At 35.3% G+C, this 24411-nt stretch overlaps 1 protein-coding gene across 1 annotated transcript; it reads right to left on the reverse strand.

Moving 5' to 3' along the window:
• Nucleotides 1–380: 380 nt before the first annotated feature.
• Nucleotides 381–24092, reverse strand: LOC134528260 (ecdysteroid-regulated 16 kDa protein). Its single transcript, XM_063361716.1, has 5 exons — nt 23893–24092; nt 23618–23707; nt 15870–15983; nt 12809–12981; nt 381–7667 (listed from the first exon to the last, which is right to left on the reverse strand). Exons 2-5 carry the CDS (start codon nt 23694–23696, stop codon nt 7584–7586), a joined length of 450 nt encoding a protein of 149 aa, XP_063217786.1. The 5' UTR covers nt 23697–23707; nt 23893–24092; the 3' UTR covers nt 381–7583.
• Between the last annotated feature and the right edge of the window lie 319 nt (nt 24093–24411).

The following is a 24411-nucleotide window of genomic DNA, read 5'->3' on the forward strand; positions in this document are numbered from 1 at the left end:
GACTTCTTTGAACATCCCTTGGTGCTTTGAGGCTGGCATGGGGACTGGACTACCTACCTCGATGTGTTCGATGATGAAGCGATGCCTGCTGAAAGATGCATAATGCAGCAGGGCAAGTGGAGCTAAATGACAACCTTAATAGTGCATGCAAATGCTGTGTACGGTTTTCGATTCAACCAATGTAACTGTGGTGATGAACCTTATCTGTTATTTTGGATTTAAATTAAAACAACCTGTTGTTGCCCTAAAAGGCATTTATATTCAAATTTATGATGAAATATATTCATAAAGACAATAATATAAATATATTATTATAAATATATAAAATAATTATATTGATTGCCAAACATAATGCATAAAAAACTGCTAAGACATTCAAGGAACTTAGAAATGTATTTATTTATAGATAAATTTCTCAACATTGCATCAACATAAGTGAACAAGACATCTCAAAAATGGTATATAGGTAAGTCAGATACAAATGTGAAGTTAGCCAATATTATGGAAAATTGTCCTATGTATCCATACAATTGTTAAATATATAGTTCTTTGAACGATTATAGAAAAATATATATATAAATTTACACTCTTAAACAATAGTGTTCTCACATATTACAACTGCCGTATTTACTCGCATATAGGTCACACCCATAAGTTGAGGTCTTGAATTTGGTATTTAAGATTCCCCCCATATAGGTCGCACCGGTAATTTAATGACGCGAACGGCCGGCGCGCCGTGCACGAAAGAGTTAATGGGTACTGTAAAACTCCGCTACTACGAGAGCTGATAATGGCGTAATAAATTGTAACAAAGTACTTGTAATAACCGAATATAGAAAATTGAAGACAAGTTAGATTCCTGACTTCTTAAAATGTCATGATTTTTTATATATACAGCGGTTTTTGTTTTAAACGTGCGATTGGTCTGACGCGTGAGGAAGTTCGCGACACAGATAAGATAGTGGCTGGGGAAACCATTGCTTCTCCCCTTCCCTTTTTCTACTTGTTTGCCATCCAGGTGCAACATCACCCTTCGTTTACCAATTTTTTTGTGTGTTTGATTTCTTGTTATGAAAATTTGCTTGGTTAATTAACTACGTGTACATTGTAAATAAATTTGCCTATACCTATATACTAAACTTCTTTTTCGCATTTAAAACAAAATATTGCAAAAAAAATTCCTCAAAAATTTTTCTTCACATATAGGTCGCACTTCATTTTCCCCCCATCAAATCTGGTAAAATTTCCGTGACCTATATGCTAGTAAATACAGTATATTTACCCAATCTAAAATAAACATTAAAACTATAAAACTCTTAAACCAGCAGGTTGATTACAGATATTTTAGTCTAAGACATCATAACTACAATGCCTTATTCTTATGACAGGGAGCTAAGAAAGCGATTAATTACACTTATCATCATAAAAGTAGCGCCTTACATAGGGCATCTTAACTGTGATGCTATAACCTCATATAATTTACAGTAGTTGGTGTTACTGATGCTTCGATTTTGTTAACTTTTGGAAGCCTTGTGGTCTAGTTACTATGGCAAAACACTATTCAACTGATCAACAACCGCACATTACTATGTGGATTCTCGTATGTAGTTATAATTAACGAGTTCACATCAGTATGCAAATACATCCAAAAAAACCTCTTTCAATTATATTGTATGTCACATCACAATGTTTTAGGATAAATATGTACACAAATAATTGGCTCCTGGGAAATAAGACTAATAATAACTAAAATGAAATGTTGCTTAGGTTAGCTACATTAAGTATAAAGTATTTCTTACATACTAGTACATATTGTTAAAGTATCTGACTTTACAAATCATTTTTTCACTGAAGTTATTAAATTAGCCTTATTTTCCAGAAACTGCTACTATACAAAATTACAATTTTGTGAACCTATACTAAGTTTATGTGATCCAATTTAGCTTTATACGGCTTGTGAACTAAATAAAAATCCTAATTAAATGCTCAGTACCTATAAGTTCACCAGTACGGCTAAGTACTGTATTATAGTTTCTAGTGATATGTTCTGAATATTAAGTTAATTGAGTCTTGAAAATACAGTTTGTCTACAGTGATGAAATTACTATGATGTAAAGCACAACATGAAGCTATGTCACAAGATGTAAACATCGTTGCCCGATTATTCTCTGTCCATGTATACTTTGCTGATAATTCAATCTATGTTCAAACATTCATACAATGACCAATAAAAATTTCTAGTGAAAAACACAATCATCCTAAAGCACATACGTCTCATAACTGTGTTGAGGCACACTACGCCTCATTATTTTTTGGTCCTAATAGTTACTTATAAGTTATTTTGTTTATATTTATTTTTGGCCAGTTTTATTCGGTCAAACTATTACTGCAGTTTTAGTCCATTTTCTTACGAAACAGCTGGTTTGTAAATGCAAATTAGGTGTGATTTTGAGAGACTATTTTGAGAAGAGGAGTATGTTCAGCAAGTGTATCTTCAGCAACAACCGTATGCTTTTTGCGGGGCTGCATGTGATTCAGGAAACCACAGCGGTGGGCGCCCGAGTCAACTGGCGTGCGGCAGCAGAAGACAATGTGCGTGCCTTGGGAAGGTGTGCGGGGCGATGGAATGGTCAGTGAGGCCTAACTGCTACCGGGAGCACCTGGCCTTGGACCACGAGCGGTCTGTCGCCTGCATGCGTCGCTGTAGTGAGGTGGGTTCATCCAGAGTTCTAGGCCCCTTAAGAAAAAGAATTTGGTCCAAACTGCCAAATTTTCTTAAAAGAAGTAGTTTGCCTATTTGATGAGATGGCGTTATAAAAATATAATAGTAATTTACAGCCCAGTTACCTTCATTTTTTTGATTTTAGCTGCCGTGGAAACCAAGTGTGGCAGTATTTTGGATGGTGTCATGGTTTGCTCACGAATTCAGTATAATTTCAAGTTTGACAGTAATTTTAACAGAATCGTAATTTGGTCACGAAAGCAGTATAATACTAGGGCCTAGGCAGTAGGTTGACAATGGCGAGAAAAATCCTCGTAACTACGAGAACTCGTAATAGCTGAGTTAGATTCTTGACTCTTCCGAAAATGTATTAATTTCACACCACATCTTGAAAACGGTGCACTGTAGTGAAAAAAAAGAAATTATAATTAAAGATGTAGCAAATTAAATTATGAATAGAAAAGGTCTATTGGAATTTTTTTGTATCTGCAACGGTTTTTGTTTCAATCACAAATTAAAGACGCAGCGAAGATAACCACTGTCACTGTCGCAGTGCAAGGAAATACCAGAGTTCATAGTGGCTGATGTCGCATACCACATAAGTTACTCCTCAGTTGTTTTTATTTGTCTTTAACCCATACGCACATGCACACGTAAATTTGACACACATATTTTGTAAATAATGATCTGATTTGTTAACATTTTCACAGTAAGGTTCACGCTCCAGTAGTATTCTATTAATAGAAAAGAAGTCTTTGTGTAACGCATACCCGTGTGTCCCCTTTATTACTACAGTAGAAAGGGGCGGCACTTGCATACTCCTTCCTCTCCCCTTTAGCCATCCTCGTAACACTACAAGACAAAAATATTTGGAGGGTACGCTCTGACGCTATCGTGATATGACCAGAAAGTTTCCACAATTCAAAGATGGATTGCTTCAATACATGGGCAAATTGTAGAAAATTGGTCGCAGTGTTATACGTGAAATGTTGCCATTATTAGCGTCGGAATATGCACGCAAAAATAATTTTGTTGGGGCACAGTTCAAACGGGTAGTATTTGGAATACACGCTTAATGCGTCGCAAAAACCTGTCGAGATAGACCCGAAGATTGCTTGTGTTGCCAGTTCACGGACATAGAAATGGAGGGGGATAGGTCACGCTCGCTCACACATATAATTTTTGGATTTCCCCTTGTACCGAAAGCCAGACAACAGACAGCCGTGAAGCCAGAGCGCTAAAACACGTGAAGCGGAGGGGGAGAGATATGGAGAGAGAGAGATAGCTTGTTTGTCATTGGAGTCCTGCCCACTTCCTTCCCTTCCTACCCTGGTCACTACCTGCCAGTAGCTAGTGATCCAGTCCGCCGACAGCTGCGCAAGCACGCTCTTTCTCACTGGTAGTCTTTGAGTTTACTGCGTGAACTTTTTTTTTCTTTCAACCAGCATAGTTTTTCCTTGTTTGGAGATGTCATTTAAATGAACTAATAATTATGAAAGGGCCAACAAAGAAGAACTCGTAATTACCAATTTAATTTAGTATGGTATGCTTAGTCAAACTAATGGTGCATTAAAAAACTGATGTGACTTCGAAGTTCTCGTAGTATCCCGTACTCGTAGTAGCGAGGTTTCACTATATACTGTTATTAATCCCTTAGGCTTGTTTGTATTCATTTCTTCTACTTACAAAACGGCAACTATGTAAAATGGTGGATAGCAAAGTTAGAATTATAAATACATATACACATTTACATTACACTTACACTTTTTTACATCACAAGCCATTACTCTTGGTTAGAGCTTTGTTTTACAACAGTACTTAACACACTACATACCTAAAAAAATATACTTTCTTCTACATTTACAATTTTTTTTGTTTACTTAATATTTGAACCTATAAAAAAACTCTTGTCTAGCTATAAAACTATTTCTACAATTGTCTCACTAGCATAATGGTAATATTGGCACTTCAGCTATCTATCGATAGTTTTGTAATGTGAATCTTCTTTAAGCCACATGTATATCATATACAGAAAAAATAAACATTGTTCCTGCAATGTTTAAAATCCTTTGGCCTGCAAGTATGGATATGGTTGGAATGGGTTGCAATTAAATGTATTTTATCTGGCAGGAGATAACATACTATCCATGTGATAACGTACACATACTAATACTAATACAAGCATTAAACAAAATTTGAAATGCTTAATAATATTTTTTGACCAATATTTATGTTAAAAAATATACTTGTTTCAAAATGTCAGCATCACAGTATACAGCAGTAAAAAAACTTAAAACTAGCCTGCTAGGCAAATGCAAAACAACAAAATGGTATACAGTGAAATAATTTCAAAATTGCTGGAATCACAATGCCATGATAGACATGATAGAACAGGCCCACTCAGTAGCCAATTAAAGTCACAGTCACCTTGATAACACGATGAAAGACGTGTTCCCACAGTCCGCAAGAAGTACATTCTATTTCTAATTTCATTGTCTTGCAGCATTGGGAAAGCAAAATGGAAACCTTACAAAACTAAACCTAAAACATGTTTACCTACCTGGTAGATCTTTATGCTGTAAACAAAATTTTGTTTGACGTGCGTACACTTTCACACTTCTAGTGTGCCTTCAACTGTTTATTACATTTTTTTTTTTTTTTAATTTTTAACATAGCTAACACCAGAATAATTTTCTGAGCCTTATCAACATATTTATAGTTAGCTTCCTTGAATCTAAAATAAACTTAATCCCACTTGTGCAAGAGACTACTAAATGTTATATGATATGCTCTTCAGGTATCAACAGGAAATAAAAAATTCCTATAGCTCATTCTATACTGCATTTGCCGACAGCCATTCCAGAGTTTGTCGTGTTGATGTTGTCCTGGTATTTTGACCCCACGCTGTTAACTCTATCATGCTGGAACGATGTACAAACTATAATAGGATTTGTCATGTTGTGTACATTGTGACTCCAGCTTTACAGATCTACAAGAGTATTGTCAGTTGTGAACCACTTGGTTCTCATAAATTGATGTGCAAAGTGAGTCTAGGGTCCACAAGAATTCAAAACATTGAATATAAATTGAATCTCAAATCAACATTTTAAATGGAATAATTTTTGGAATAATTCAATTGCCCTATAGTCCTATAGATAAAGCAAGTGGGAAAGATATATTCAGTGGTTACAATTTCTTTTCTACAGCTTACAGCATATTGCATACATGCTCTTTATATGTCAAAAATAATCTGTGATTATGATTTATATATATCTAATTATTATTTTACTGTGAATTGTGAAAAACATAGTTTCACTGTATGTTTAAATTCAATAAAAAATTAAAGGGGTGATCTTGATGGGAAATTTTTTAACAGTTTGACCCCTCAGGTGTTAAGATATTGAATAAACAGTCAAATATATTTTAAAACAGTCCAATGATTGAAGCTTTTCATTTGGATAACTTTAAAAATTCAAATAAACATCACGGAATTCTTTCCTTACAAGTAAGGTTTTAGCAGATGCACAAGCAACTAAAACTTTGTTGTCGAGTTTGCAGGCTGAGTGTAAGGCATACCGTATTTATCCGCAAAAGGGTAAACCCTCCCCTTTCGGACATAAAAATCTAACATTTTCACCGCAAGGGTCGCCCTAGAATAACAATCGCATCATATATCTGTCTTTACTAGTTTTATGGAGACAATTTAAGTGTTTGTGTTCAGTGTTTCAACTGGTGCACTTCCCCCCCCCCTATTTCATATTTAAGCCCCTTAATTCCCCAAATAACTAACAAAACGACAAAGGAGAAGACTGCTACTTTTATATCCATGTTTCCATTTCCCAGCAAGTGACTCTTTGTTAGTTTCTTCTATAAAACTAGCACTCACGTTACCGGCAAACTTGTGTGCGGCTGGAGGAATATAAAACATATACACACCAACGATGGCTGCAGTTTTGTCAAGGAATGTTCAGTTGAAAGCACGGGAAATTGCATGCAAAAACAAATGTACGCCAGCATGAGCGCAAGCAAAGCACCACCCCGCAAATTTCCAGTAATGTAGGCTGTCTGGCAACCTCACACACAGTAAAAGGGCCTATGCAGAAACTTCAGTAAACTTAAGTCTCTATGCCTACAAAATGAGTGTCACTATTTTAGACACCAGCACAATAGATTTTCAGAAACTACTAATCCAGATAATAATTATTTTGTATTAAATTTCTTTTGTATCTTTAAATAGTGTGTATGTCTATACCTTGTCTAGTTTGGATACAGAATGCTGCACTTATAACATTGTCTTTTATATGTACTTTATTTGGTACTGCGAAACATTTAAATAGAGAAAGGGGGGAAAGGCAGTTTAAACTGTACTATTTTATGATTACAATTAAATTTTAATGATTTAACTAATGTTTCTAATTCTTTAATCTTAATCTTCAAAACTAGGCACTATCAAATCAGAAAAACTTGAATGTAGGGAGAAAAAATATGTTTAACGTTAAACTACACTAATAACAATCAAACACAAACCAGGAACACATACATACTTGTTGGTAGTTAAATTATAATGCTAGGATATTTTGATGCTTTAGTCCACCAGCTGATATGGAATGCTTCGAAGTCCTGTCTACATGTTTTCTTTCAGTGAAAAGACGTTAATCAAATGGATATCCCTATTGTAATGTTTTCAGCTGAAATAGTTTTTGATCGAGATATGAGTTAGCTGGTACACACTATGACTTAGAAAGACAGTAGTCAATTAATGTACAGTAGTAACGAACACAATGATATGTGGTGTTAAGTACAGTGTTCACATCCTAACAAGTAATGGAATCCACGAAGGTAATTTTAGAAGAGACCGCACTCATCTGATTCTCGCTGGTATGATGCAGCAAACAATATCCTCTTCTTTCTCATTTTGTAGTTCCCACTTTACTTTAACCTGTACCTGCAAAACAATACAAACAAATGGTAGGACCAATAACAATAAATGTGATGTCTTACATACCTAAGAAAATAAAGACAAAATTTCTTCAGACATACCTATTTCAATTTACAATGCTGACAAAATCATCAAGGAATTGTACAGACACACATAAACACGGCTCGTGATGATATTGCTCAATGCTCAAATTACCCTCTTCTTATGAATCAAAAACTACCAACTCCAATTCAAACACAAAAAAAATTCTAAGCTCGTGCTATTTTCCCACATAAATTTTTTTGTATATTGACCAAATAATATAGAACTCATTACCGGAAATCGCCTTCAGCGATCTTAGCAAGAGTTGTTGCATACTTAGGACTGAAGGAGATTTGTTAATGATAATGAATCCAGTAAATATTAAAACAATTGGAGTATATTTGTGTAAATGGATTTGAAGAAATATTTTTATGGCTACAATGTCTCTAATTAATATACCAATATTTTCATGTGTGATAATATTGTCTGCTTTTGAAGGTATATGTGTTCTCGCAGCATGTACCATGATGTTAAATATGTTAAATAATCATTGAAATCATTAGACTGATACTGCATGGCAAAATCAGCACAACATGAGCTTTTTATTACTGTAATAATTACTGAGTGCGAAATAATGCAAAATTGTTCTATTCATTACAAAAAATACATATAATCATATGCTTTTAAACTTGTTTCACTTTGTAATGTTTTCCATGCAAAAGTATCAAAGAATATGAAATGCTTGTTGATCAAATAACAATAATTTACTAAACGGAGCTATACACAACAATTTAAAAAATAAATGTGTGATTATTTTTTAGGTACCACTGCTTCCATTAAGCATTGTCAGAGAGATTATGTTAAGAATAGTGTGATTACGAACAAATTACAGAATTATTTTTTTTTGTTAGAATTCTCACACATGCTTTCAACAATAATATTTATCCTAGTCATAAGTACCGTATTTACTTGCATATAGGTTGCACCCATAATTTGAGGTCTTGAATTTGGTATTTAAGATTCCCCCCATATAGGTCGCACTGGTAATTCATTACACATACGCATTGCACCACAGTAAAAAATTTTTAAAAAAGGGCAGCAAATTGATGGAAATTTACCGTCAATAGTGCGCCGTGCGCGGAGAAAGGTCATTGTACTCAGTCAGCTGTTTTAATGGCGCGGCATAGCCACCGGCTGGCTCTCTCTGTTCTCTGAGTTGCGCATGCGCAGTATAACTCACTCAACGCTCCGCCCAGACTCGTGACCTTCTATCGGCAGCCAGCCAATAGATGCGAGCTTAGCGGAAAAAAATATAAGCTCCACCTCCCGTGTACCAGTTTTGTCCAGTTCTAATTCCAGTTTATTGGTATACGCACCAGTTTTCTCGCTGCCGTGACATGTTCAAGTTTACGTTCATCTTGATGTCTTGATACCAATAAATAATTAATTACGATCCCCAGAAATAAATTGTTAGTTTAAAAAATATGCGTCAACTGTACAATACTTCCGAAATTATAAAATACGTACCTATAAAACAGTTACCAAGACTCCGCTCATTTTATCTTGTGAAGTTTGTCTCGTACCATTATTTTGGCTAAGTTGTGACATAAATACAGTATCAGAACTTAACAATCATCCACGTTTATACATTCGTGTGTTTACGTTTTTCCCTCGTGCATTTTAGATTGTCTCCTGCTATAATTACTCTGACTTTTACACGCCTAGGCTTAAATTATTACATGTTTAGAAATAAAAGCAACTTTTCATGTTATAAAATATGTATATTTTGCGATTTAAAATGTTCATTGCCGACTATAAACGTTACGTTTTACACTATGTTTTTAGGCCTACTAGCTAATCTTATTTACTCTTAAAGTACCCACGTTATTTTCTGGTTGTTTATGGTTGTTACGTGACGTAAATAGTGGGATGGATTCGATTTTTAAGACATAATTCGCGTGAAAATATTGTATTGGACTAAATGGGAACTAAACGGGACCTGAAGAATATAGTGCAAATAACGGGAAAACGCAAATAACGGTAACGTAAATAAGGGGTTTCGTTGTATGTGTACATTGTAAATAAATTTGCTTATACCTATATAAACTTATTTTTTAAAAGCAAAATATTGCAAAAAAAAATTACTCAAAAATTGTAAAAAAACTTCATTTTCCCCCCATCAAATCTGGTAAAATTGCTGTTACATATATGCGAGTAAATACGGTAATTAAAATTATGTAATTTCCCTCCACCTATCTGAACAAAGTTTTATTTATACAACTCGCACAAAGCAGTGCTAGTTTCAATGGTTTCCATGTTTCTTCATGCCTAAAAGGCATTCTCTTGAATTGTAACTAAATTAATCGAATGAAAGAACTGAAATGTGTGGAAATGTTACCTAACTGTGCATATTAATGTGAAATAACCGAAATAATCTGTAATGATACAAATGGAAATTAAATACATCAGCATATACCGAAATAAATCGGAAACCTAATTCAACAAACAAAATCACTTGGAAATGAAATACATATATCCACATATAACGAAATGAAATGGAAACCTAATACAACAAACAAAATCACTTGATACAATACAAATAAAATGATTTGTACATAAATGTAATTAAATAAATAAAATTAAGTAAAATTACATGAAAAAGCATCAAAAGAACCCATTTATAACGAAATAAGTGTACTTTAATAGAATCTAATTTCAATGATTAAATTCTTGAATTGTAACAAAATAAATCGAAGGAAAGAAATGAAATGTGTGGAAATTTTACCTAACCATACATATAAATGTGAAATAACCGAAATAATCTACGATACAAATGGAAATGAAATACATCAACATATACCAAAATGAATAGGAAACCTAATATAACAAACAAAATCATTTGATACAATACAAATGAAATTACCGTATTTACTCGCATATAGGTCGCCATCGCAGACAGGTCGCACCCATAATTTGAGGTCTTGAATTTGGTATTTAAGATTCCCCCCATATAGGTCGCACCGGTAATTCATTACCGCGCCGTGCGCAGTGCGCGGAGAAAGGTCATTGTACTCGATCAGCTGCTGTTACGGCGCGCCTGCTGGCTCTTTGTTCACTGAGCTGCGCATGCGCAGTATAACTCACTCAACGCTCCGCCCAGACTCGTGACGTTCCTTCAGCAGCCAGCCAATAGATGCGAGCTTAGCAGAAAAAAATATAAGCTCCACCTCCCGTGTACCAGTTTTATCCAGTTCTAATACCATTTATTGGTATACGCACCAGTTTTCTCGCTGCCATGACATGTTCAAGTTTACGTCCATCTTGATGTCTTGATACCAATAATTAATTAATTACGATCCCCAGAAATAAATTGTTAGTTTAAAAAATATGCGTCAACTGTACAATACTTCCGAAATTATAAAATACATATAAAACAGTTACCAAGACTCCGCTCATTTTATCTTGTGAAGTTTGTCTCGTACCAGTATTTCGGCTAAGTTGTGACATAAATACAGTATCAGAAATTAACAATCAGCCACGTTCATACATTCGTGAGTTTACGTTTTTCCCTCGTGCATTTTAGATTGTCTCCTGCTATAATTACTCTGACTTTTACACGCCTAGGCTTAAATTATTACATGTTTAGAAATAAAAGCAACTTTTCATGTTATAAAATATGTATATTTTGCGATTTAAAATGTTCATTGGCGACTATAAACGTTACGTTTTTCACGATGTTTTTAGTGTTTTTAGGCCTACTAACTAATCTTATCTACTCTTAAAGTACCCACTGTATTTTCTGGTTGTTTATGGTTGTTACGTGACGTAAATAGCGGGATGGATTCGATTTTTGAGTCTTAATTTGCTTGAAAGTATTGTATTGGACTAAATGGGAACTAAACGGGACCTGAAGAATATAGTGCAAATAACGGGAAAACGCAAATAACGGTAACGTAAATAAGGGGTTTCGTTTTATGTGTATATTGTAAATAAATTTGCTTATACCTATATAGACTTCTTTTTCGCATTTTAAAGCAAAATATTGCAAAAAAAATTTCTCAGAAATTTAAAAAAATTTTTTTTTCACATATAGGTCGCACTTCATTTTTTCCCCATCAAATCTGGTAAAATTGCCGCGACCTATATGCGAGTAAATACGGTATTTGTACCCAAATGTAATTAAATAAATAAAATGAAGTAAAATTACATGGAATATACATATACTTCTATAGTATTTGCAAGAGACATAAAAAAATTTATATGCACAAAATACTTGAAATAACTTTTAGTTTAGCTGTATTTATTTAATTGAAACTTTTTAACTAAAACTTGGATTATTTTATAGGTTTATTGTAATAAAAAATTGGTGTGGACAGATTTTCAATGCAAGTCATGTAAAACATGAGAAGGCATAAAATTAATATATTTTGTTAACCATTATAAAAAATTTTTCAAAGTAAGTTAATAAGTATGTAATAAAAAAAATGTGAATAAACTGTATACACTACAAAGTAAAACCATGATAGATTCTTCCAACCAGGTCATTAACGATGGGTGGGAACATCATTACGGTTTCAGAATACTGTGGAAGAAATCTATAGCCTATGAAAGAAACCATACCATGGAAAAGTAATCCCGTTCCACAGTATTTCAGTGGTTTTTGTTATTACAATGCTGAGAGCAAGTTCCAAGCATTTTATCGTCTGAAAACTGCTTCTTTTGAGATTATATTGCCAATACGAATTTTGACTGTCTCTAACCACAGCCTACCTATGGATAGGGGTTTCGGACCATTGTCCTGCTGAATGCAAAACCAGCGTTAAAACAGTCGCACCCAGGGCCGTCATGAGGGAAGAGCAAAGTCGAGTCTCGAGAATTGTTTTTAACGCTCGGGTTTACCATGATAGGATGAAAAATAATTAAAAGTATATTTGTTAATAGAATTCATAGAAAAACCTTACAAGTGACTGTGCACTGGGGAAATATCACTAAACTAAGATTTTCTTTATAACTGAGGGGTTTTAAAAGTTGTGTCTCAAAAATTACGAAGCGGGCCCCGACAGAATTCCACACCCCGGGCCCTTGGCCTCTCTCGGAGGCCCGGTGGCCACGGATGGCAAACGTACCGACGGATAGTACTTCTTGACGGGCAGTTGTGCAGTGTAGTTGTACGTGGTGCCGGCGCTGAGAGGGCACTGGAGAGAAGTCTTGCAGGCGTCTCCGTCCGGCAGGGAGAAGGGCACGGGGATGCCCTGCACTATGCCGTGCACTACCGCCTTCACGGACTGCACCGCCTCGTCTGGAAACGCCACTGCCACTCTCCGCACAACTCGCCTCGCAGTAACACTCGCGGGCACGCATACTGGCACTCCATAGCGCGGCTCAGGGCTTAAACTGCAGTACAGAGCAAATGGTGCCCAATGTCGCCGCATTGATACTACCCAGCTTGTTAACACTAAAAATTCTTATTTTGTATACCATCAGTAAAAATTATAACAAGTTTTAATTTGGCTATTTTTTGATTTTTCTAAGATCATAAAACAGTGTATATTGCAAGTACTGTTACAGTTGTGGTAATTCTGAAAAAAAGAAAAAAAATATTCAATGTTAAAAATAATTATTATTTCAAATGAAAAACTATGTTCAGCAGACATTTTGATAGTAATAACAAGACGTTCCATTCAATTATTTGATTTTTGTTCAAACAGTCAAAAATTTTAAAACTGAAAAATATGAAAAAATTTAAATTATTTATTGACAAAAATGGTTTAAGACGGCATCTTTCAGTTGCACCTTCTTAGATGTAAAAATTTATTACTATTTTTATTAGATTATGTTCTTGATGAAATGCAAGAAGAAAATGTATTCCTAAAATTCTCATTCCAAATTTTCCTTTAGAAAAATACATTTCAGATACATTTTAAAATATTTTCATTACAGTATTAAGTTTTCTCTAAAACATTTATGCTCTATGGGTTTCATCTGGCAACAGAACATACACCGAAACAAGAACAGCGCTAATGGCAGAAATTGTGCATTGGAAAGAGAGAGTGAATGCCCATTTAAATTCACATTGCAAACTAAGTATGAAAACATGCTAGCCATCCAAATAACTTAAACTAAGATAAATTTTCAGGAAATTAAAAGATTCTCCTAGGTCAGGGGTCGGCAACCTGCGGCTCGCGAGCCACATGCGGCTCTTTGGATGTGAAGCTGCGGCTCTTTAGTTCCGTACCAGAAATACTGCATCACCAGGTCATTTATACAGAAAATACTTTTTTATTACAAACCAGTAGTAAGCCTGGTTTTTTTTCCACGCTTGTTATATTTTACTAAACAATATGTCATCAAGCAGTTAAATTATCAATTTGTCATCCGCCCGAGGTTTTCGTTTTACTAGTACTTACGGGCAGTGCTGTTAGTAAGTGTTTAATTGTTTTAATTTTTTACTAATATAATAAGTAATTATCTAATAAGACCATATATATTATCTAATTTGTTGTGAAAAAACACTACTTATATATGAATAAATTTTTCTTATGAATAAATAGATAAGTTTTTTTATAAAACAACTTTATTATGCAAGTACTATTTATTGTTGGCAAGAAAAATTTTTGTGGCTCTTTAAAACCTTTGAAATTTTGTAAATTGTAATTTTTGGCTCTTCCGACTCAAAAGGTTGCCGACCCCTGTCCTAGGTGGCTCTGTGTTCACTAGTTCGAGATGCTTGTGTGCTGAGGATCTCAGTTTACATCCCAACTCCCCAGAATGACTCAAATTTATCGTATTAGCACCAATACGATACTCAACAAAGTTTAAATACAAAGTTTACTGCAACAAAGTTTAAATACCTGAAATAAAAATAATATTTAAGAAAAGGATATTTAATTCATTTGTGAAAAATATTTGTCACATTTCACTGACCAAACAGTTAATTTAACGCACACGTTTATTATTCAATGTTTACTGGCCTTTTGACTTCACTGATTTATACAGTGACTCTCAAGTCTCGCGGATGATAACTAAACAGACTCCGCATGTTGGTTCGTAATCACCAAATGCGGTACGTGTTTTGTTAGAGCATGGAGAATACCTCAAGTGTCTGTGAGTGTTAGTAAGCAGCCCACTGAGGACCTCAATACAGTGAAAGGTCTTTCATCCAGTACATTTGAGACCATGGCCATACTAGGTCAGTGATTTTGCCGGATTACCAAACGTTAATATATAGTTTTAAAGGGAAAAACAAATAACATTGAAAATAGATCACAATATTATTTAAAATAAAGTGTTTGGTATCAAGTTGCGTCTGTGATTTCACCTTTCAAAAAATAATAATGGAAATGTTGTACCCGTGAAATGTAATCCCCTAGAACACAGGCAACACAGTACTGAAATGAAAACTGACAATAACTATAAACTCTGAACTAACTAAAACTACAGCAGTACAGTATTTTGACCTGACAGCCAAGATAAACAGCAGGAATCCGCCGGAAAAAATGCAAACGGTTCAATTGTTGCTAGATTAATGTGTCCCAGGTACGTAGCCAGGGGGGAAGTCCATGGGGTCTTGGACCCCTTCCTTCCAGAATTTCAATGGGGAAAAAAAACAACCAATAAGAAAATTACAGCAAATTAGCTACATAAGGTTACAGAGAGATTATTTTGGAAGAATTATTGGAAACCTTAGTGGGCTACAACAACGTATTTTCTCTCCATTACAGCCGACGTGCCTAATACACGGAAGCGGTAAGAATTGTGTTTCCAAGTACATTTAGTGCAGGTTTGCACACTTGTTACTGTAAGCAAGTCTTGTATAGAAACTTAAAATCAAACAATTGACTTAAAAATTAATTAAAATTAAATAAATATTAAATTATATAATGTTCAGTTATATTTTATGAAGATCATAACTTATATTTATATGTATAACATTAGAGTCCTAAAAGTCTACTCTGTTCCCTGAGATTTTAGTATGAAAAAAAAATATGTATAAAGAAAACTCATGAAAATATTATTATGCTTATAATAGAAACACCCCCCCCCCCCCCCCCATTTTTTTTTCCTTCAAACAATTCCTGGCTATGGCACTGTGAGTCTAGCCATAGAAAGTAGGATTTAAAACCAGTCACTGTACAAGTAAACATCTAAGGAGGTCATAAAGTAAAAATAAGTACGTAATGGGCATACTTGTTGTAAATGTAATGTGGAGGGTGACATTTGTGCGCTTCCTCAAGACACATTCGTGGTTGTTGTCACTGCAGCCAGACACTTCTACTACGGAGAAGCTCCCAATTTTTGAACCTGGAAGCAAAGTTACGGATGCAAATATTTCAGTTGTAACAATACAGAAACAGCAAATGCTCGTCAAAGGTAAAACCAAAATTCAGAATTTATTCCAACACGCAAATATTCATAACTTACCTACATAGCTACTTTAAACAGCTTTACAATAGTACACTGCAGTTAAATAGGTCATAGCAGCCAGCCACTTAATAAAACTTATCCCTTTAACCTTTTTTTTTTTAGTTTTTTTTAAATATTGTTTTACTGTATATACTTACATATATTGTAAAGGTTTGATTTTTTTTTCCTTCCTAATTTTTAACACCAAGCTCACATTAGTAGTATTTCTTTTATTCTCAGTCTTACAAAATTATTATTTTTTATTTTGTTACAAAATTTAAATATTACATACATAAAAAGCTTTTGCATAATTTTCCATTTAAAGTAAATTATTCTTTCCTAGAGGTATTCAGATAGGTTTTACATACTAAAAATATTGTGGTAATTTACTACTAGACTACAGTTAAGTAGTTCAGATATACAGCCAAGTGAATACACAGAGGGAGAACCGGTGAAGATATCTCCCTCCCCCCCTCCTAAACCAAGGAAAAATTAATAAAATCATCATTTCCACCAACAAACAACAAAAGGAATGAATATGAATGAAAGCAAACAACAGACAAGAAGGTTCTATACCTCCTTCCAACCCCAACCCCCTTTCCTAACATCAAAAGAAATTCTGTATATACGCCAGCATACAGTTGATCCAACCTAACACACTATCTAAGACTGTATGGAAGAAGTGACTCAACCATAACAACGACTAGTGACAAACATCTGTAAAGAATTTATCAAAATGGTTATGTGTACATAGAATGTATAAATACAGGCTTTTTTTTTTGTCACAAAGTACATTAAAAATTATTACTAGTTTTAGAGAACTAATTGACGTCGTCCCGACCATGGTCTCTAAGCCCGTGCTCCGCACCGCTAGTACCTGATCCCATTTTCGGAGCGCACACCCAGCCCAGCGGGAATGAATTAGGCGAGCGCCTCGGGCGTGAACCCAATAGACGTAAAGAAACTTAAGGGCACGGAACCCCGGGGGCTCGAACCCAAAAAAAAAATTAAGGGAAAAGACATTAGGACAAAATTACTAATTACCAGACATTAGACAAGTGCGTCGTAGCCACTCTGTGCGAGCACCGCACGCACGGAGCAGACAACGAACCTCATCAACATTCACCGCGGCCACTGGCCTTAATTAAAGTGTCCGTGACAATGATCAAGACGGATTAGGAGAAATTCCACTAATACAGTTCACAGGGAGACAATATGTTAATAAATTTACAGTCGCCAACTTGATGCCACAATTCAAATAGGCCTAATTAAATACTCTAAAACAATTGCTAAGCCTTAAGCATGCAATTACCAGGTGCACCTTTTAATTGGGCACCTGGAACGTGTTTTTAGCTTATAATAGAGCAAATTAAGTTAATGTAATTTTTTGGTGCCGGCTCACAAAGGAGGTGAAAGTTTCCCTCCCTTGCAAGGCGGCCATGTTCTGCAGTCTCCAAACACTCCGCGCTGGGTTAAGATGTGTGTCCGTGAGCAACCTTCCACTTTGTTATACCGATCGTTCATTCTGTAGTCACGTTAATGTCTAAAACTTTTCTTTTACTTAATTGCTGCTCATGTCAACTCGGCGTGTTTTTGCGGACCGGGGCTTATCTCGACCGTTTTCCTTAGTGATTTCGCACCGCGTCTGGGACCGCGCAACTTACGGCACTGGCCGACTCCAGCCAACACGCTTTCACTAAGACCGCCACGCATACGCCTGCCTGCTGTGACCTCAAGTAAGTGTAAGGTGTAATTCAGGATCACGCTCACTGAGCCCCCTAAGACAGTTAACTTTCGGTACTGGCCGTCTCCAGAACATTAGTAACTGCGCCCCGCGAGACTGCCTCAGCAGATTCATTGTGCTATATTAGAGTAGTGTTTTGTTCTGTAATCAGCGAGTGTTAATGTAACTGTACAACGGCTCAGACACCGCATAGCGCATTCGCATAGTGTTTGTAGCAGTTCTGCCACCGCGTAGAGTACGCATAGGGAGTACCGAGTACCCATGTGTACCACCGGAGAAGTCCGTTAATTAAACCCATATCCATAACCGGTGTCGCTCACGATTATTTCACGCCACCCCCGTCCTCCACACGGCTGAACTGCCTCAGGGAAATTCAGGTTAGATTTCAAGCCGTGTACTACCTGGCGGGGCACGTGGGAGCAAAGTACCCACGACCCATCACCAATGGCCTAGTGTTCCACTAGCCTGGCGCCCCCCGGACAACAGCAGCACCGCAACGCCCAACAGGTACTTCCCGGGCCTTCTACAGAGGCCGGGTGACGGCATAATAAGTAAAGAAAATAGTGATTTCTTTGGAATATGTCTTGTATCTGGTTACACATATCTATGCCCCTCTACTTCTCAAGAGTACATGTGGAGTGACCACAAAATACAATGAAGGGTAATTCTGCAGAATAGCGGCTTCTGATTATTAAAGCTAAACTCACAATGATTCATCACGACAGTCCATTTCCCAACTGTCCATCAATCAAGAGACCTCAAGCCAATCAGATGTCCCGAAAAATTCCATCCACACACCCATCAAAAGATTCCTAACTTTAGACAGAATGGATAAAAATTATAACCTCAAAAATATTTGCAAGGTATTGTCGAAAACCTTTAATATCTTAAGAAAGTTTTGAATTTTGTTTAGTTGTTTCCATTAAATATTTTAACTTACTATTAAACACATTTTAAAGTATATAGAAGTAAAACTTAAATATATTACTAATAAATATCAGTGGGGGAAAAATGAGTTTAATGGTTGAAAAGTTTTTAATTTTCCTGATCATCAATCTAATCTAGCTTTACAAGAGAATTTTAACCACTTTTTAAGCTCTCTAGTCTGTTGGCAGCATCAAAGTGGCAACATATTTGACACACGTGCAGATCATTGTGAATGGCTTGGCTTGTTGATGGAAGGGGACAGACGGACGCGACGGATCATTAAGGGTTCACCTTGAAGTAAATAATAAAAATTTAAGTACAGGCATTCCATAGTAACGGGTGTTACGTCCGGACAACAAAAAAAGTCAATATTAAATAAACTAAAAATGTTAAGAAATCATTTAACATACCTGTTAATAGCACTTTGCTAAATGAATATAAGTATTGCTGTAGAAGCAGTTTATTAGCATATCAAATGCAAAATAAAGTATGGAAAAAATGGTAACGGGTGTTACAGCAAATGGACATCTTACTTTAGTTCAGAGTGATTAATCTCAAAACTCTGTGAACTGAAATTAAAAAAAAATTGGAAAAAAATTATGAATCCAAGCCAAGCTTATAGGCTTCGCACTGATATCAAGAAGTTGTTTGTAGACAAACTATTAACCAATCCATTAGTAAAATAGTAAAGTAACGGGTGTTACAAGGTTAGTAACGGGTGTTACACATCCTAAGTACCCATGGATATTGTCCAAGTTATAGGTCCAAGATGACAAAATAATGAAATAAAAGTAAGGTGTAACTTTTCTATTCGCTAAAAAATATGTTTAATCTCAAAATAAGCATACATATTTACTTTTAGTTCTCACAGCTTAAACTAAATATATTTATATTCATCTACTCATTCTTTTAAACATAACTTATCTAATATTTTCCCAATTTCAACATCATTGTGTATGTATACTATTTGGTTGGTTTGGTTATTTACTAATTAAGTACTTAAATTAAATGAACACATATAATATCCTCCTAATGACAATTTTCATTAGCCTAGTTCACAAGATTTCTGAAATATCACTGATGACATGCTCAAGTTTCCATTAAAAATTACACAATAGCAAAACAGAATTATAAACTGACTTATTACTACAAGTAAATGTCTACCTAAACTCTTTCAAACACATCTACTTTTTTTTCAAATTTGTACAGAATTGTGAAAATAGCCTTTGGCTGTAAGTTTGAGTTTGGTAATTTACTAATTACTTGATTGAAATGTACATATGTAATGTCTCCATCATCGGCAATAAAGATAGTTTTATCTGGTTCACGAGATTTCAAAAACATCACTGACAAACACTTTTCATCATCTACGCTTCCTTGAGAAATTGCAGCATATCTATATACAGTTCCTTCTGAATTATTGCGACCTCGCAAGCTTGGAACATTTATTAGAAAAAAAAAACATACCAGACTGTATATCTCCTGGGCTAGCAATAGGAAAAGTTTCTATAAACTGGCAACTTTCAGGATTGTCCTCACTGCTTGAATCTGATTACATATCATTGTAATGGAGACGACACCCAACCTCTGTCAGCACAGATACAGATGGTTCAAAATCAGATTCATCAATTTCAGCTCTAATCGTCTTTTGACATCAAACTTGATGATGTTTTCCCAACTAGAATGTTATTAAAATCGTACTGAAGTGATGACTTGCTTGAATTTGTGGAATTGGAAAAACACTTTTCCAGTAGTTATGTTACCTAGTCGTTGGAAATTAGAATGGCAACAAGAGCTTAAGGAAACACAGAGCAATGTATAACACATATTTAGTACGGCATGTACAGAGATTTATTCACACATTATACAAACACATATAATCCTCATACATTAATATAAATTTTCTTATTATGTTGGCTGTTACACATTACTGCTACAATTCATGTTCCAGCGATTACCAACAAAACACCTGAAATAAATTTATACAAAATTACGTACCATTCACTACTTTTTAAACATTTTCTCATAACCACACGAATTATTCCTCAATAAATAATTCTAACTGGACCCTTTTCTTTTAGTTATAATTACAAATTCTTTTTAATACAAAATACTTAAACCTTCACTAACAGATCAAAATTAGATATTGTTTTAACAGTACCAGAGACTTAGGAACGAGATATTTCTAACACAATTTAAATTTCAACACTTCTCCCCAAATAAAATTGGCTAAAATCTTCAGTGTCGTTTAAGTGATAGCGGCGAGTGTTTTTTTTTTTTATTTCCGTTGATCCTTGACCTGATCACCCCAGTCGGACCGGAAACATCGACGGAGCGAATTTCTTTATTCTACCTCTGCCGCCGTGCTGATTCCCTGATACTTGCACATTTTCGCCGGCTCTTAATTCACATTATTTGGTAATAAAACGAACACTATACTAGTGCAGAGAATTGGAGACAAATCACCTAACATGCTGTTGCTTGAAATTATTTTAAAACAGTTTTTCATTAAAATTTTACCTCCTTGTTTATGTTCATAGGTAGTCTTAAACGCCACGACTGATAGTCCCGCTAATGCCACTGCACTACGCCCTTAACGTTTTAATCAAGTAGTAGCACCTTTTATTTTCACCGTATTAATAGAACGAGAAAATATATTTTTTTCTTTTTAAAGTATTGCTGAGCAGAACTCCGTTATGCTCCTAGTCGCAAACCACTTCATGACCCTCGGCGGAATTTTCTATGTTCCCCTTGGTCATTTTACTGCAAAGTCCGACACATACTTTTTACTTCCGAAGTCCCGTGCCAACTTGCAAATTGTTACTGGGCTACCACTGAATTATTACCAAGTCCGTAACTGACTTGTATAATTTGCGGCCTCTCTTACCGCCTTTTTCGGCATCCGTGCGCAGCTTGAAGACCTCAGCGGGCAGCCTTCCGGCGTCGATGATCGAAGGTGCGGGTCGTGGTCACCGCATTATTCACGCAGCCGGTTGAGAGAAGACTCTGTGGAACTCGTGCTAGCAGCCTGCTTATATACTCGCTGCGCTCCATACTAAAACAGCGAGGAATATTCTGGACATCCTGAATCGGAAACGCGGCTCGGAAACTTCCGACCACGTCCACGTGCTCCGATCAAAGGCGATTCGGCACGAGTGGACCCGAGGATCTGCTATCCAACGCGCATCAATTGAAATTCGCGCGCCGAGTCCGTGCAGTGTATGTCGGGTGGTATCCCACTAGCCCACAGGGGCGAGTTTCCTCGTTACGCAGTACCAACCTGCGTAACAGTTATTTAGTACAGTTTCATTCTGTAACACCTCTGTCTTGTCAACATAAAAACTTAATATTCCAGTAACTTTCCTGTTTACGTGATCATGGAAATCTCTAGCAGTTTCAATGTGAATTCTTCTGTCTCGTTTTACTGTCATCCACACATGTCGTTTGACTGTAGATATTATATTAGTGTTCCCAGCAAAATAAACTAAGAGGTATTAAGGACTAAAGACAAGACATAAAAAAGAAGTTTCATGTTACTACCTAGTTTTAATTGAAACACACAACTAACTTTGGCATACACAGCCAGGAGAGTGTTACACTTTCTTTTACACATATTACTTAAAAAAATCCAAGGCAAGCTACTTTACTATAATTACATTTATAATTTAAATAGCTTGTGAAAGTTTATCAGGCAGTTATTGTGGGACAGTATGGCAGATAAAATTCCAACTAACCATTTAAAACAAGAATTGGTTTCATAACACATCTACAAAATTCTTTTTGGATAAGTTTTTGTTTTCCAGTACAATAATATGGTACCTGAACAATTTCTGTACACAAAATCAACATGTTAATAGCGCTTGTAACACCCGTTAACAATGCTACGTAACACCCATTACCATATTTTTACTCCTTAAATTTTAATATTAATATTTTCTTTGGTAATCAAAATGCTACTGAGAGCCATAATCTCACTTTTGTTAGACATTAATTTTATAAGTGTTATGGTTTAGTTATTATGTAAACTTTTATATGTTTTTGGTAACAGGTGTTACACAGATGATATCAAAATAAACTTGAGCTATATTGAAGCAATTTTAATTATCTTACTATTATTGAGAATGCTGCAGCAAAGTATAAACTTTCAACAAGGTCACTGCACTAAAATCAAAGGCATCAGCTGATTATCAATATTAAAAACAATATTGCCAACTTAATTAACAATTTTACTCTTGATTCCCCACACAGATAAACAAAGTTAAACTGTAGAAAACAAAAGAAATAATTAATGAATCAAAATAATTTTTTGGACAATGGACTGTGAGACTTTTTTCTACAGTATTATGTGAATAAACATTGTTTATAATTTTTTTACATTTTTTTCACTTAGGCTCATTTTGGTATGGAATGGCCCAGTTAATGGTTAGGATAGGTCACCTTCATAAAAAATTAGTAATGCTTAATACAAATGTAGCTGAACAAACCTAACCCAACCTTCACTTTAATAATTATTTACCTTTTTTTTCCCCAGAAGCATATAACCTTCACAATGATATAGGGTGAACTGCAGAGTAGGCTACAGAAAGGATTTAAAAAATACGGGAGAGACCTTAAAAGAAAGTTGCATAATGTGTGAAAGCTATTAAGAGAGGAAAAAGCAGCTCATTTCTGGTGAAGACGGGGAGAAATTGGAATGACTTTGATGGGAGGATATCAGAGGTTAGAGAGGCGAGGACAGTCTAGAGAAGATTGAGAGCGTTTAGGGAAACTGTGAGCGACAGGAGTAGGAAACTAACAAAACATTTAAAAAGTAATTAAACTTCATCTACATGTGTACAAATAATTACTACGTTACACATACCACAATCATCTGCATGAGTTGCACTTACTGTCACCCAGATCAGAGGGAAAAACACCAAACATAGGTTCATCCTGAACATTTCTGCATTCACTGTGAACAAGAACCACATACAATGTTCCAGTACAGTTACTTATATCAAATACTAATCTATAAGTCAGCTCCGACAAGCCCCAATTTCGTAAAAATAATAAACAAAACCAAACTGAACATAACCTAACCTGACTTAATGTCACCTTTTTCGACTGAAAAAGTTAAAAATGACCTTAATTACTTACCTTTTTTCGACTGAAATAATAAAAAAATTTACCTAAATTAACCTAACTTCAAATAATATAGTCACGTCCGGAGGCAGAGTACAATTATTTACAATAAGCCACTAAGCAAATAAGATAAAATGAGATAAGTTTAGATAAACATCGGGGAATAACACAAGTTCTAGTGCTCCATGGGAATCCATCTTTTCAAAGACGAGAGAGCAAAACGTCCGATCGTGCATCTTCGGTTTTTATTTTGTTCATTGTAAATAAATATGATGGTGTTGATAAAAGGATACTAATGGTCAATTAGGTTAGGTTAGCTACATTATAAATACTTTAAAACATTGTGGACGGTTGATTTGGTTAGGATAGCTACATAAAAGATACGGAAAAAAAGCATGAACATCGGGGAACTTCGGGTTTTGGCTCTCTCGTCTGTGAAAAAAAGGCTTCCAATGCTCCATACAATCTCACTCTTACCAACAATAATAGTTATTGACTTGTGTCAATGTCAATTATTAGAGTATTAGGCCGAAC

The sequence above is a fragment of the Bacillus rossius genome, chromosome 1, assembly GCF_032445375.1.
Source record: "Bacillus rossius redtenbacheri isolate Brsri chromosome 1, Brsri_v3, whole genome shotgun sequence".
NCBI lineage: Eukaryota > Metazoa > Arthropoda > Insecta > Phasmatodea > Bacillidae > Bacillus > Bacillus rossius.

Excerpts from the sequence above, each read along its gene's own strand:
- LOC134528260 (XM_063361716.1), bottom strand. The coding sequence starts at position 23,696 with ATGTTCAGGATGAACCTATGTTTGGTGTTTTTCCCTCTGATCTGGGTG. Across the intron at positions 15,984-23,617 it reads AACTCATGCAGATGATTGTG|GTTCAAAAATTGGGAGCTTC; the intron begins GTATGTGTAACG and ends CTTTGCTTCCAG. Across the intron at positions 12,982-15,869 it reads CCACATTACATTTACAACAA|ACGAGGCGGTGCAGTCCGTG; the intron begins GTATGCCCATTA and ends TGGCGTTTCCAG.